At 31.7% G+C, this 13444-nt stretch overlaps 2 protein-coding genes across 2 annotated transcripts in view; one reads left to right on the forward strand and one right to left on the reverse strand.

Moving 5' to 3' along the window:
• Nucleotides 1-5128, forward strand: part of LOC100167826 (kelch-like protein 17) — a 50203-nt gene extending 45075 nt beyond the window's left edge. Inside the window, exons 8-12 of the mRNA XM_008184213.3 lie at nucleotides 430-643; nucleotides 759-903; nucleotides 1874-2130; nucleotides 3228-3483; nucleotides 4769-5128. Of these exons, the coding sequence (XP_008182435.1) occupies nucleotides 430-643; nucleotides 759-903; nucleotides 1874-2130; nucleotides 3228-3483; nucleotides 4769-5093 (1197 nt within the window). The 3' untranslated portion in view covers nucleotides 5094-5128. The remainder of the gene's footprint in view (nucleotides 1-429; nucleotides 644-758; nucleotides 904-1873; nucleotides 2131-3227; nucleotides 3484-4768) is intronic.
• A 1141-nt stretch (nucleotides 5129-6269) lies between these two features.
• On the reverse strand, nucleotides 6270-10142 carry LOC100165802 (prohibitin-like). The gene is given in 7 exon segments (NM_001162203.2): nucleotides 6270-6642; nucleotides 6891-6987; nucleotides 7049-7126; nucleotides 7201-7434; nucleotides 8426-8599; nucleotides 8667-8839; nucleotides 9933-10142. Coding segments are annotated over 7 exon segments (987 nt in total). The 5' UTR covers nucleotides 10057-10142; the 3' UTR covers nucleotides 6270-6535.
• Nucleotides 10143-13444: the final 3302 nt, after the last annotated feature.

Here is a 13444-nt window from a genome sequence, read left to right on the forward strand (position 1 = left end):
CGTCCTCTTAATGGATCAACATTTTATATTTTGTAAAAATTGTCGGAGTAAAGTAAGTACCTACCTACCTATTAGATTCAATATTTTTAATTATAGTTTTGTAAACCATTTTTAAGGACTATTAATAATTACTAATTACAATTCCTTGTTAAATACATCCTATATTTACTCGGGAACTACTTGTTTGAGTAAAATGGAGGTTATTAGTATCAGTATGCTTGCAAGTGAATCACGCTCTATAATTTATATTGTATTAAATTAATCGTATGCAATATGATGACACAGCGGTGTTCTGCAGCAGCAAAGAGATAAATGATTATTTATTATAATTGATCCTTAGAAATTTAGTAGTATGTTATACCTATATATCAGGGGGATTCTTGCTGTTGATAAAAATATATAACTCCTATAATGTCCCTCGTATTGCAGCTTTTGGGCCACGTGCGATTGGCCCAAATGTCAAAGATGTTCCTGTTGAACGTAGTCGAAACGGAACCGCTGGTGCGCAGCGAGCCTAGTTGCAAGGACCTGTTGTTGGGTGCCATGAAGTACCATCTGTTGCCGGACCAGAGGTCCGATTTTGCTAGCAAGCAGACCGAACAACGGAGCCCGGACGGCCTGATGCCCTACATATTCGCCATTGGTGAGCCTTCGACGAAGAAATATTTATAATATTTTATATACCTACCTAATTATTTTTGTTCAATGCGTTATTCTATAGTCAAATAATATTATATTTTATTGTTGAATGTTAATAGGAGGCGGTAGTTTGTTCACTATACACAGCGCTGGTGAGTGTTACAACCCTAGACACGACCGTTGGCTACCGATTGCGCCCATGTCCAAATGTCGGAGTCGTGCGGGTATCGTATCGCTGGGCAAATTGATCTACGCTATCGGAGGGTATAACCTCTCATTTGTATATTTATCATTATATCTATTTATGTCTAATGCTTGTATACAGCCATACAGCTATATTCGGTTACAAATGCTGAAATGCGTGTGGCGTAGTCAGTAGGTTTAGGTATATGCATGAATATAATGGGGTCTGAGATATTTTGGATGGATAATGTTATGCGTATGTTCTCCCCTGTAAAAAAATGTATTTATATTTTATACCATAATATTATATAGTGAAATATATTATATATACCTATATATAGTATTCACGTATTATGATATGTAAGTATATATATATATATATATATTAATTGTATACTAAAATTAATAATTATACATTGAGTGAGATTTGAAGAATAAATAAAAAATGTATTCAACATAAATAAAATATATATTATGATTTATGATATTGTACATAGTTCATATTACTATTTTGTATACGGTATACCTATACTATAATAGGTATGTTAACGTTTACCTACTTTAATTTAGGTAGGTACATATAATTTACACATAATGTATTATAGATAATAATAATAAAAATAAAAATGTTATTAAAAATCTATCCATTATCTAAAATCTAAATTAAATTATTAAAACAATTAGTTATACAATTACATTTATAGTATATTTAATTTAATTTTTTGTTAACTGAGATTTTTCTAAGGTAATACGTGTACATTATAAAGGATACTAGACACTATTTTTCATTATACCTATGCACATTTGACTTAACCATTTCTGCAGCCTGGTTTTCCACGGAAAATTTGGGTCGATTTTGGTTACTTCTTGCCTTCTGAGTTCCGAGTAACCCCGGTTGACTTCAAAATCATAATATTATGTGTATAGTATACAAAATGTAGTATGTACATTGTACAATACGACAATATCATACGCTACTACCTCTTGTATAACAATTTTCACCGTTTAATATTATTATATTGTTCACCATATATGTATATATAATATTTAGATACGATGGCATAGTGGACCTATCTTCGGCCGAGTGTTACGACCCCAATTGCAACAGGTGGTCGGCGGTCACGTCACTAGGCACAAAAAGGAGCTGTCTAGGCATTAGCGCCAACCACGGATTGCTGTACGTGTGCGGTGGTTTTGATGGCGCGTCCTGCCTGAGCAGTGTGGAACGATACGACCCACTGACCGGCGTTTGGTCTTCATGTCCTAGTATGACCACCCGTCGACGATATTGCCGAGTATCCGTCGTCGGTAAGACCAATAGGTTAAGGATATTAAGAAAAAATAATTATACACATTACCTATGTACCGTATTTATTTCATAAGATCCAATGGTGGGTATGGTGTGCAGTCTTACCTTACCCCGATAAACCAGCCAACCGATTATCTCGACAATAATATTATATGGTTATAATAAAAATTGATTTATCTGTTAATTAACTATTATTAAAACAAGTAAAAGTCCCAACATTTACTTTTCTCAAATTCCCAACAAGGTGTCTAAGCATTATAGGTAAATACTTGAATCTAAACTCTGATTTAACCAAATTGTGTCTGACTCGCACTACATGTCTACATATATGCGAGTATACAACAGATCGTGCACTTTCGTAGTTTTGCCTTAACCCTATACAAGCGTCTAACAGCTATCCCATGAATATATATACTAATAGTATACAATTCTAGGGTCTACTAGCACTCGTCTTATGGCATGACGTGAACAAGCCACTAATTTAATCTATATTGCCTGATGTAATAAATATTAACATATTAATATAACATATAGGTATACACTATACATAAACAATAAACTAGGAATTTGGAAACCATTACAAATCATCGATTTTTTAGAATATAATTTTATAGCCATTAGTCTGTAATTAATAGCCAAAAGGTACACTGAATAAATTATAAGTATATAAATAAATTATATTATTATTTATTACAGTTTATAAAATTATAACCATTCATCTCGTACGTTATGTAAATTAAAATATATAAACTTAGTAGGTGTAATAAAGTTAGACATTTAGACGCATGACTACAACTTGTATATTTTGCCAAAATATGATATATCTATAGGTATAAGTACCCAATAGGTAAGTTGGTACATACATAATATAATAATATACATATACCTAATATAACAGGTACTTCAGTACTTGGTATAATACCGCTAGTTACCTTTAAGTATTATAACTGCTATAATTCACTAGGTATGACATTATTGGGCACTTGGTTTTGTCAAACATCTCGAAGATTCTCATATCAACTTTTTTGTATAATTAGGTCAATCGGAGTATCTATTTGTCAAATATATACCTATACCTTTTGTGTTTACCATCTAGACAACTGTCTGTACGCTTTGGGAGGCTTTGACTCGACCAACTACCAGTCAACCGTCGAAAGGTACGATCCGAGAATGAGCAAGTGGATGACAGTGCCAGCCATGAGCAGCAGACGTAGCAGCTGTGCCGTAGCCACGTTGGACGATATGCTTTATTGTGTGGGGGGCAACGACGGTACCATGTGTATGTCAAGTGGCGAAAGATTGAACGTCAGGCGGAATGCTTGGGAGCCCATAGCCACCATGCAGTGTCGCAGGTAACTCAATATCCAAGACAGTATTTCCTCAATTCATCAGTTTATAGGTCTTTTAAATAAAGTCTTGGAAGTTGGTATTATCTTACTACTTTACATCGACAGATAGGCGCAAAACACAATTTCCTCTCAGGGATTTAACTTTAATGTTACTAATTTATCTAAGTATACACTCATTATTATAATTTATAATATGCATAATTTAAATACAATAAATTACAAAAATTACGGTCTAATATAGGTACGTCTTACCTGATCGGGACATCGGGTAACGGTTAACGGACGAACTTCTGCTTAACGTAGGCTTTTAGTGATTTAAAATAATAATTATAAAAGATACCTCACAGGGTAAGTGGTATACAAAAATGGGGGGGGGGGATTTTGGGAGTTACAACCCCCACAGGGTTTTTTTGCTATAGAAATCTGTCAAAGCCCAAAAGTAACGGTTAAATATTATGTGTCCCCTGTATTTTAAGCCCTGAGCGATAGATAACCGTCGGTAACTAAATTATAGTATATTAGGTATATTAAAAATTGTTTAAAAGAAATTTAGTGTGTATAATATATTCTAATATAGTATTATTTTAATACTGTATGTCTGTATATACCTACCTAGATTTATAAAATCCAAACAAAACCGTGATAAAAATTTAATTTTTACGCTGATCATGTTCTTATAAATTCATTAGAAAAAAGTTCTAGGCGCAAAATGTCAAATACCAGAAAAAATCATACCTTGCTTATATTATACGAGATAACCAGTGTCATTTTTGTAAAAAAAATTGTTAGAAAATAGAAAATGATTTTAATATTAATATTGTTACCATTTCCACCGGTCGTGTAAAAGTAACGACAAACAGAAAAACACAGTGCTGAGACAATTTTTCTTGAAAAATAATCTTGCCGATATAGAATGCTAGGAAGATATACTGTCAGTTTTAAATTTAAAATCTTTAATTCCAAATCGGTTGAACCTATTGTTTTAACGCTCGAATGGGATGTCAAACAAATTACTAGAAATAAAACATAATTTTACTGCTCAATGCTGTGTGTTCCGGGAACATGTGGCTTCCATGCATTTTCATTTAGTGCACTTATTTGACTTGTGTCTATAAGAAGGGTACTGAATCACTCACATTTCAAGAACTATATAATAATTATAATGTATAATTATAATACACTCCAGTAAATTAAACCATTTGATCAATTTTTTCTACCACCTATATATAAAGTGTCAGCAACAAATAACAACAGGTATATTAATCGGCGTGGTTGTCGTATATTACAGGGCTACCCATGACATGGTTGAACTGGACGGCGGGCTGCTAGTGCTCGGCGGAAACGACAGTAACTCGAGCCTGCACTCGACGGAACGGTACGATCCCCGAATCAACCGGTGGACGATGTCGACACCGATGCCGACGCGCCGGAGCTCGGTGGGCGCCGCTCTCCTGTACTGCTTCAACATGGACGGCAAGCTGACGACGGCCGCCAACGCCGGGACCACAAATGCCGCCGCCGTCATGAGTGGAAGCGTCGCGATGGTGGCCGCCAGTTCTGGAACGGCGTCCGTCACAAATTCGCCATACAAGTCCACCGCCACGTCCGTATGATTGCCGTGGTCGACCACCAGCAGTTGGCGGTCGAACAACAACAACAACAACAACAACGATTCCGAACGGTCTCACTCGTTGCCAAACTAGCGAGCGCCCACGACGGTCGAAATCTTTCTAATTGCATCTACCCGTCGCGATCATCTGCGACAGTGTGTACACTGAACAGGGCGACAACAATTATTATTTTCCGAAAGAAGGAAATCGCAACAGCGCAGTTATTGTTGCGCGTACCTATCTATATATTATATTAATATTAAGTATATTATTATCTTGAAGTGTGAACGGCAACTTAGTAGGTACCTCTATTCGCATTTAGCGAGTTTCACTCATTCTCTCTCACTCACTCTCTCTGCTTGCTGCCGATGTCGTCTACAATTACGTCGATGTTCTATTGGTCTTAATCGGTCGACATCGCAGCATCCTGCGTTATAAATAATATGATTGGACTTGGAACGGTGCGGTTTATCGCTCGTTCGCTTTTGAACAATAATAAACTTTTATTTTATAATACAATTGTAATAATATGTATAATATACGTCTTGTACACTTACATTCAAAAACTCATTTTTGGACGGACAGTCAAATTACCATTTTATTTGGGGGACCAAAATTCTCATCCAATGTAAATTAATCATGCGATTTTCAAACGCTGTACCTACCTAAATATACCTACTTATTGTTGATTTTTATTGGTTCCTACTTAATTTACCATTTTTTTTATTTTTATTATTACTATTATTATCATTTAAGCACATTTTTATATTATACATATACCAGCAGACTTAACGCGTGTCCTTTTATATATTTAGCTCATCGATTTGTTTTTTTTTTAGCATTATTGTTATATACGTTTGTACCTATTATTAAACTATTTACTGTGATGGATAATAATAATTATTAATTTGTATATTTTTCGCCTGTAATAATATTATCATTTCAGATTTGAGCTATATATATATATTTTTTTTTTTAATAATAGAATAAACCTTGTGATAATACTGTTTTAAAAGTTTATATTGATTTATTTCATATTGTATCAAACACCTATTTGAAATTTTTATTTGCAATTTAAACATAGTTGGTATAAAGTCAAATGTATCAGTGTGAATGTAACAAAACTTAAGAATGTTGAACTGTTAAGCTTCATCTTAAAATAATAAAGACTTTTATGAGTTAAATTAAAATAAGACTGTATTACTATAAAAATATTCATGATTAAATTTCAATTTCAATTGTTACGGGTAATTTTAATATAATATTTTGAGTGGTAAAGACTAATTAGGTATACTACATCTATAACATTAAGTCTAAACTAAATAATATATAATTAAAATATATTGAATTCTTTATTTGTCTTTGTATAGAGATATATTAAAATTTAAAAGTACAAAATAGAATAGAGAGATAATAAAATTCATCTTTTTTATAATTTGTTTGGTTTAATTTAAGAAGTTGGTTACAGTTTTGTTTGCAATACTGCCAACAGTTTCATTGGATTGAACTCTAATTTTTGTCTCATAATTTGATACTACGCTATATGATCCGCCTAGAATAATCACAAAAAAGTAAAAAACGTCACCCAACAAATGTCTTCAATATACTATTTTTATTAAAGTTTTAAATTTATACACTTCTAACGAAGCACATGTTACACATAAAAAAAATTAATTAAACAAAACCATATATCTGAATTATAGATGAAACTATACAAAATTGTGTATGGAATATATTAAAGCAGTTAACATAATAATTTCGTACTACAAGAGATAAAAATGCACCCAGTCTACTTCTTACTTTTCAATTTGTCGCTTTGTTCATCAAATGAAGGATCGCTTATATTCAACATAAGACCGTTTCCACTGAGGAAAACTTTGTTTTGTGAAGTGGCAATCTAAATAACAAGTTAATATTATTAATTAAATATGTTTTTAGAATTAGTAGTCTCATCATACCGTTCTGGAAATATTTTGTGCTGCTCTGATCTTACGAAGTTTCAAGTAACCAGGATTTCTGCCGACAGCTTCCCCTAAGTAGACATTTCAGTTAAGGCAAAACCACATTATAAACATGATGGTACTATAAATGTATAATAGTAAAAGGATATCATTTTTGCTGCTTCTGCTTCTCCCTCAGCTTGTAAAATCTTTTGTTGACGCTCTTGCTTGGCTCTTTCAACAAAGAACACGGCACGCTGCGCTTCTTGATGTGCTACTTGTTTTGCCTCAACAGCTGCAGTATACTCTTTACCAAAACTCAGTTCAGTAATAGAAACATCATCTAAAATTATGTTGAAATCACGAGCCCGATCAACAAGTTGTTTTCTAATGAGCAGAGACACCTATAAAAATAAGTATTTCTTAAAAATCTTGTAATGCTCAAATATTATGAGCTAAAATAAAAAATGTATACCATCTAAAAACAATTCATAATTCAATAATATGAAATAACAATAATATCTACTTAGTTTTATTTGAGGTTTTATTGACAAATAAATCTAATTTAAACGTTTAATAAAATTATTTGTAACTTAATTATTAATTTAATCAGATAGTAAATAATAAATATACATAATATATTATTATTTTTATAAAATGAATCTTACAAAGTCTGACAAGAAAATATTGTGTTGATTTGTAAATTAATAATTTTAGGGATATAGAAAAACTTTAAAACAATATATGATACACTTGCTGTAGTGTATATAAATAAATCTGGTAGGTAGAATGTTATAAATAACAAATGGCTTTAATTACAAGTCTAGGGTTTGAATAATAAAAATATATATTGGTTACATGTCACAAAATTTGATACAACCTTCATTTTAATAGAGAGGGTAGGGCAATATTATAAGGAATTTTATTTTAAAGTGATCATATAAAAAATTTATATTATTGTAATTTGTAGGTATCATTATAATATTATACATTATAAATTATTAAATTAATTAACTATATTTGATTAAATTTGGAAACAATATTGTAACTAAAAAAATAGTAAAATAGAATTTTTAAATATAAAAATAAAATATATTTCTAGAATCTGTCCAGAAAAATAAAATACCACTAAGAGTAAACCTGTAGACTGATGGCCAAACACTCACTAAGGCCCCATTCCCCCTCTAAAGCGACCCAATCACTCATAATCACCACCATTGGCAGTGTTACGATAATGACTAACAGCTGGTAGCAGTGAGTGTTACAGCTGGATGTTGAGTAGATTGGACTAATTTTGGTTAGGTTAGTGTTTTTTTTTTCGCTAGACAGAATATAGTCTCGAGTAAAATTAATAAAATATACCTAATAAAAATATCATTTGTAGCTATTTAATACCTGTTGTCTTTGTGTAATTAGTTGTGATGCATTGTACTTGGCAACCACCGATTTTAAAACTTCATTACAAATCGAAGGAAGAACTTTTTCATCATAATCAATACCTAAATGTTGGTACATATCAGGTAGCTTAATAGCGTCTGGTCGGGATAATACACGCAGTGAAATGTTCACCTAATAAATTAAAAACCCTAATTAATATAAAAACAATATCACCAGTATATTATAATTACAATGTTACCATTTGTAAGTCTTTGGAACCTGTAGGTGAAGAGATTTTTCTTGGTCTTGACCTAATGTCAAAGATAACTGGGTATTGGAACCATGGGAGACGAAAATGTAATCCTTCGGGGTAGACTTCTCTTTGGATACCTCCAATACGATTGAACATAATGGCACGATGACCACCCTCAACTATAAAAATAATATAGCCATAGGTAAAAATCAATTTTTATATCTAGAACAAATAGGTATATTACGGTAAGCAGATCTAAAGAAATAACCACAAGAAACAAAACCAACTTAATCTATAAAAATGAATTAAGTACCTATTACCTAAGTTTTATTAAATATATTAATTATTACATCAATTCTATAGTAAATAGTAATATTATAATATTATATATCTGGATAATCAAATATCGAAGATTTTTTTTTGAACCCATAATTGAGAATAAATGAAAAATACTATGTAGGTACCTATAAGAAGTGAATTACTACATTTTTACATATAATCATGGTAATAGAGGTATCATAAAACATACACTTATATAGAGTATGACTCTAGTATTAGAATAGATTACAAATTGAATTTGTACAATTATATATTTATAAATATTTATTAATTTTTAGAACATAATATTGTTATTATTATTATTTACGAATGGTTAAATGGTTTTCAAAAATGCATATAATACCTATGTTACGTGCCCTATTAAATATGTATAACATAGTACACGTTTCTAACAGTGTGGAGATATGAATTAGACAATTAATATAAAATAGCATGCCGAGGTAATTTTAAAGAAAGTAGTGAACACAGTAAATAATTAAACTATAAAATTGTTGTCACACGTCTTCTTATTGGAAAAGTCTCGATATTCGTAAGAAAGGATGCAAATCGACCAGAATATAAAATTATGCTACGAGACGCGATTTCTGTCTCACGCCAAATATTTGCCACTTCTACGACCACCCGCTCTTAAGGACGAGAGCATATTTAAGGGAAACCATGATAAGAGATTGTCAGACGAAATATGTGTTATTAAACTACTGTATTTAAAAAAAAATATTATTTAATTATTTTTATTTCGACATGCCTAGTTTTGTAGGAAGGACTGACATATGAAATCAAGAACTATGGTTATAATTGCTGAACGACAAATACTGACATCACATTTATAAATTATTACAAACAATTGAAATCGTGCACAAATGTAATTTAATCTTTTAATAAAAATCATATACGGTAATCCAGTAAATGAAAAACGTAATATTATTATGTTACCTGTGAACATGGAATTGGCCAGACCGTAGCCAACGAGTCCAACACCGGCGACAAGTTTCATGCCCAAGCCCAGACCTTTAGCCGCTCCCATTTTGTTGACAAAGTCGTTCACTTTGTTGTCCATACTTAGAGCCTTGAAGTTTATTATTTACTTTCTAAAGTTTAAGTTGGGTGAAAAACTGTCGGAAAATAAAAAACTGAAATTCTAAATCCTAAAATCGTAATCTGTCCTGTGGTCTGAGAAGAAAATGAATAATAAAATAATTTTTCATTATCACTTATACCATAACCTTAAAAACTACCGGTAATATAGAGGTGGTTAGGTTAGCTGGTGGTTCATAGTGGTCAACAGTGGTTCATAAAATAGCGGGAAATGTGTGAGATTGCTGACACTGAAAAGCTGATAACTATTGTTCTATGCTGATAACACTGATATAACAAGTTACCAATCATGAACTACTACACTACTAAACTGTAATACAGTTACTGTATTATTAAATTATTATTTGAAAACAGACAAAGTAAATTAAACATTTAATTGGGTCTTGTTTTATTATGTCCAGTGGTTATAAATGAAAATATTAAACACGAATTATGCATAAATCCAATTTTTGACTTACGTCTAACATGGTCAGTTTTGAAAATAGGAAAAAACTTTTTGTACAATAAAGGTTTTAAAAAAAATACTCTACCCGAATCTGCAGAAAAAAACTGGGGTTGCCGTTAAAAAAAAAGTAAGTTGTATTGCGCATGCGCGTACCGAGTGAGCTAAAAATTTGAAACTGGTCTGAAAATATGTATTTAAGTGCTCCCTATCACCTCTCGAAAACCCCATTTCAATACAAAGTCACCCATTTGAGATATTCAGTGGTTTCTCTTAGCGTGATCACACTATATAAGTAAATATGTATATGAATAAATGTAAACACTCAACATTGCCTAAGTTGCAAATGGCGTCGGGCATCATAATTTAATAATGTTGTTGTATATGGAGTCGGGTATCTAGTTATTTATACATAATATCTGTGGTTTATTCTTATCTCGGTTGTAGATATCTTAAGCCGTGCTCAACACGAATTGATGTTCGCAAGAAAGAATTTTTCGGAACCGTTAACTGTAATAATATAATTGCCTATATTGGCCCCTTTTCTGTAAGTATTATCATTGTAATATAATATCTGTTATTATAGGTATTTAACAAACATAATATGTTTACCTATATTATAGGAGTATAATTTATGAGTACTTTGTATCTTGTACTTTTAAAGTAAAATAATGTAAATAATGTGATACGTATTATAATATGATCGTAATCATTTTTTTTTTGTATTTTAATATTTATTATACGATCTGTAAATATTATGTATTTTTACAACAAGTATAAGTGATGTTGGTATTATAATGGGTTGTAGCATTTATGATACAAGTGGTATAATATTATGTAGGTATGATCAATGGTTGTATAGTCATGAGCAATGGCGCAAATAGGGGGGGACTTAGCCCCCTCAAAATATAATAGTATACCATTCTTAAAAGTATGTACCTACAAATTATAATTTTTAAAAAAATGCGATGGGGCTTGAGCCCCCTCCTAAACATTTTTCCTATTTGCGCCACTGGTCATGAGGGAAGAATCATTCATTGATGAAACTCCACGGATCGTCATTTGAAATTTAATAATACACAATCTATCAATATATATAAAACACAAAAAATGTGTCCATGTCCTTTATGCTTTCCTAAACCGTTCATCGGATTACGATGAAATTTGGTACACAAATATATTAGACCTTGGGGAAGAAGATAGACTACATTTTGTTGCGCAAAAAGGTAAATAAGAGGTGCACCCGAGGAGGTTCTCAAATATTTTGTGATTTACGATCGAAATTGTTGTTTATAATGGTTGCAATTGGTTTTAACTTTTAATAATAAATAATAATAATTAATATTATTTATACGATAAGCCTGTGTATTGTATTATAGAATATATCGAGTTCGTACCACAGTTTTGGTGTATCAATTTTTTTGCATTTATTGATACTTTAGAGTGAAATTATATACTTACGTAGGTACGCGTACTCACCACGCGGGTCCCGCGATCTACCGCAGGTAGTTTGCCTATCTGATAATATACTGCTCGCATAATTACAAGCAAATCCCACGCCGGTTGGGATGTCTATAAATTAAGAGGACGCTACACGGCAATTTGTTGTCTTCGTCTTACAAGTTACAAGTGTGTAACATAGCAAATTTATGCACAGGAGAATGCGTTTAGCCCTGTTAGTTTAAAAATTAGAGTGAATCGACCTATTATAAAACTTGATGGTAAATACATTATCTGTGTTTGTACAATTAATTTAATTTTAGTTTAATTGAGCTATCGTAAAAAACCTTTAGTTCATTTTTTTAGTAAGTTATGCGTACACTATATAGTGTAATTTAAAAATGGTCATAACTCACTTAAAAACTAAATCTCAACCATCGTAAAAAACCATATACAAATAGTTTTTACCATCAAGTTTCATGATAGGTCGATTCACTTAAATCTTTCAAGTGAGTTAATCGTGATCTTTTGAGTGTACATTTTCTGTGTTATGTAATTATAAGACGGAGACAACAAATATCCGTGGGGCGTGTATAGCGTCCTCTTAAGTCTTAAGAGGGTGTCACACCTACATGTGTTGTCTCCGTTTTACAAATGTACAACATAGCAAAAACTGTTTTGCGCGGGATAACTTTTATCTTTCTGTGTTCGTAGTAGTGGCTCCAAAATTTCTGAATATATATTGTGGAAAATTATCTATACAACAGCGTGCCCATATTTTAGATAACATAAATACAATAAAAGTTATTTGCTTCTAATTTTTTTGTTTTTATAATTTGCTTATAAAAAATTATTAGATAATGTTATTAAAAAGAAACACACTGTTGCACAGATTAAGTTCTTTTTTACGTGTTGTGAAAATTTGGTAGTTCTACAACAAATATGGTGCGAGAAATGTTGTCCCGCGCAAAACAGTTTTTGCTATGTTGTACATTTGTAACTTGTAAGACTAAGACAATGCAAATACATGAATGCAATACATGCAGGTGTGAAATCTTCTTAAAGACATTCCTTCTACAGCGTATATTACATAATATAATGAAAATAATTTCAGAAAAGGGGCCAATGTAGGCAATTGTATATAGATACGAATACGAAAAATTCTTTCCTGCACATGTCAGCACTCAGCAGATGGAGTTTTAGAAACATAAAGAAAAAAATTAAGAGAATGTTACACCCGTATATGTTATCTCCGTCTTACACACGTATGGCATAGCAAATTGATGTTCACCAGTTTCAATAGTGACTATAGTAGGTAACTTTTAGGTAAGAAGTATCTGTGTTCTCTCGTTGGTTTTTATGATATTTTAACTTTTAAGTGATTTATGAGTAGGTATGCAAAATATTAATATTTTAAAATGCTCATAATTTACTTAAGATTACATTTTCATAAAAACCAACCAGAGAA

This window comes from Acyrthosiphon pisum, chromosome A3 (genome assembly GCF_005508785.2).
Source record: "Acyrthosiphon pisum isolate AL4f chromosome A3, pea_aphid_22Mar2018_4r6ur, whole genome shotgun sequence".
NCBI classification, from domain to species: Eukaryota; Metazoa; Arthropoda; class Insecta; order Hemiptera; family Aphididae; genus Acyrthosiphon; species Acyrthosiphon pisum.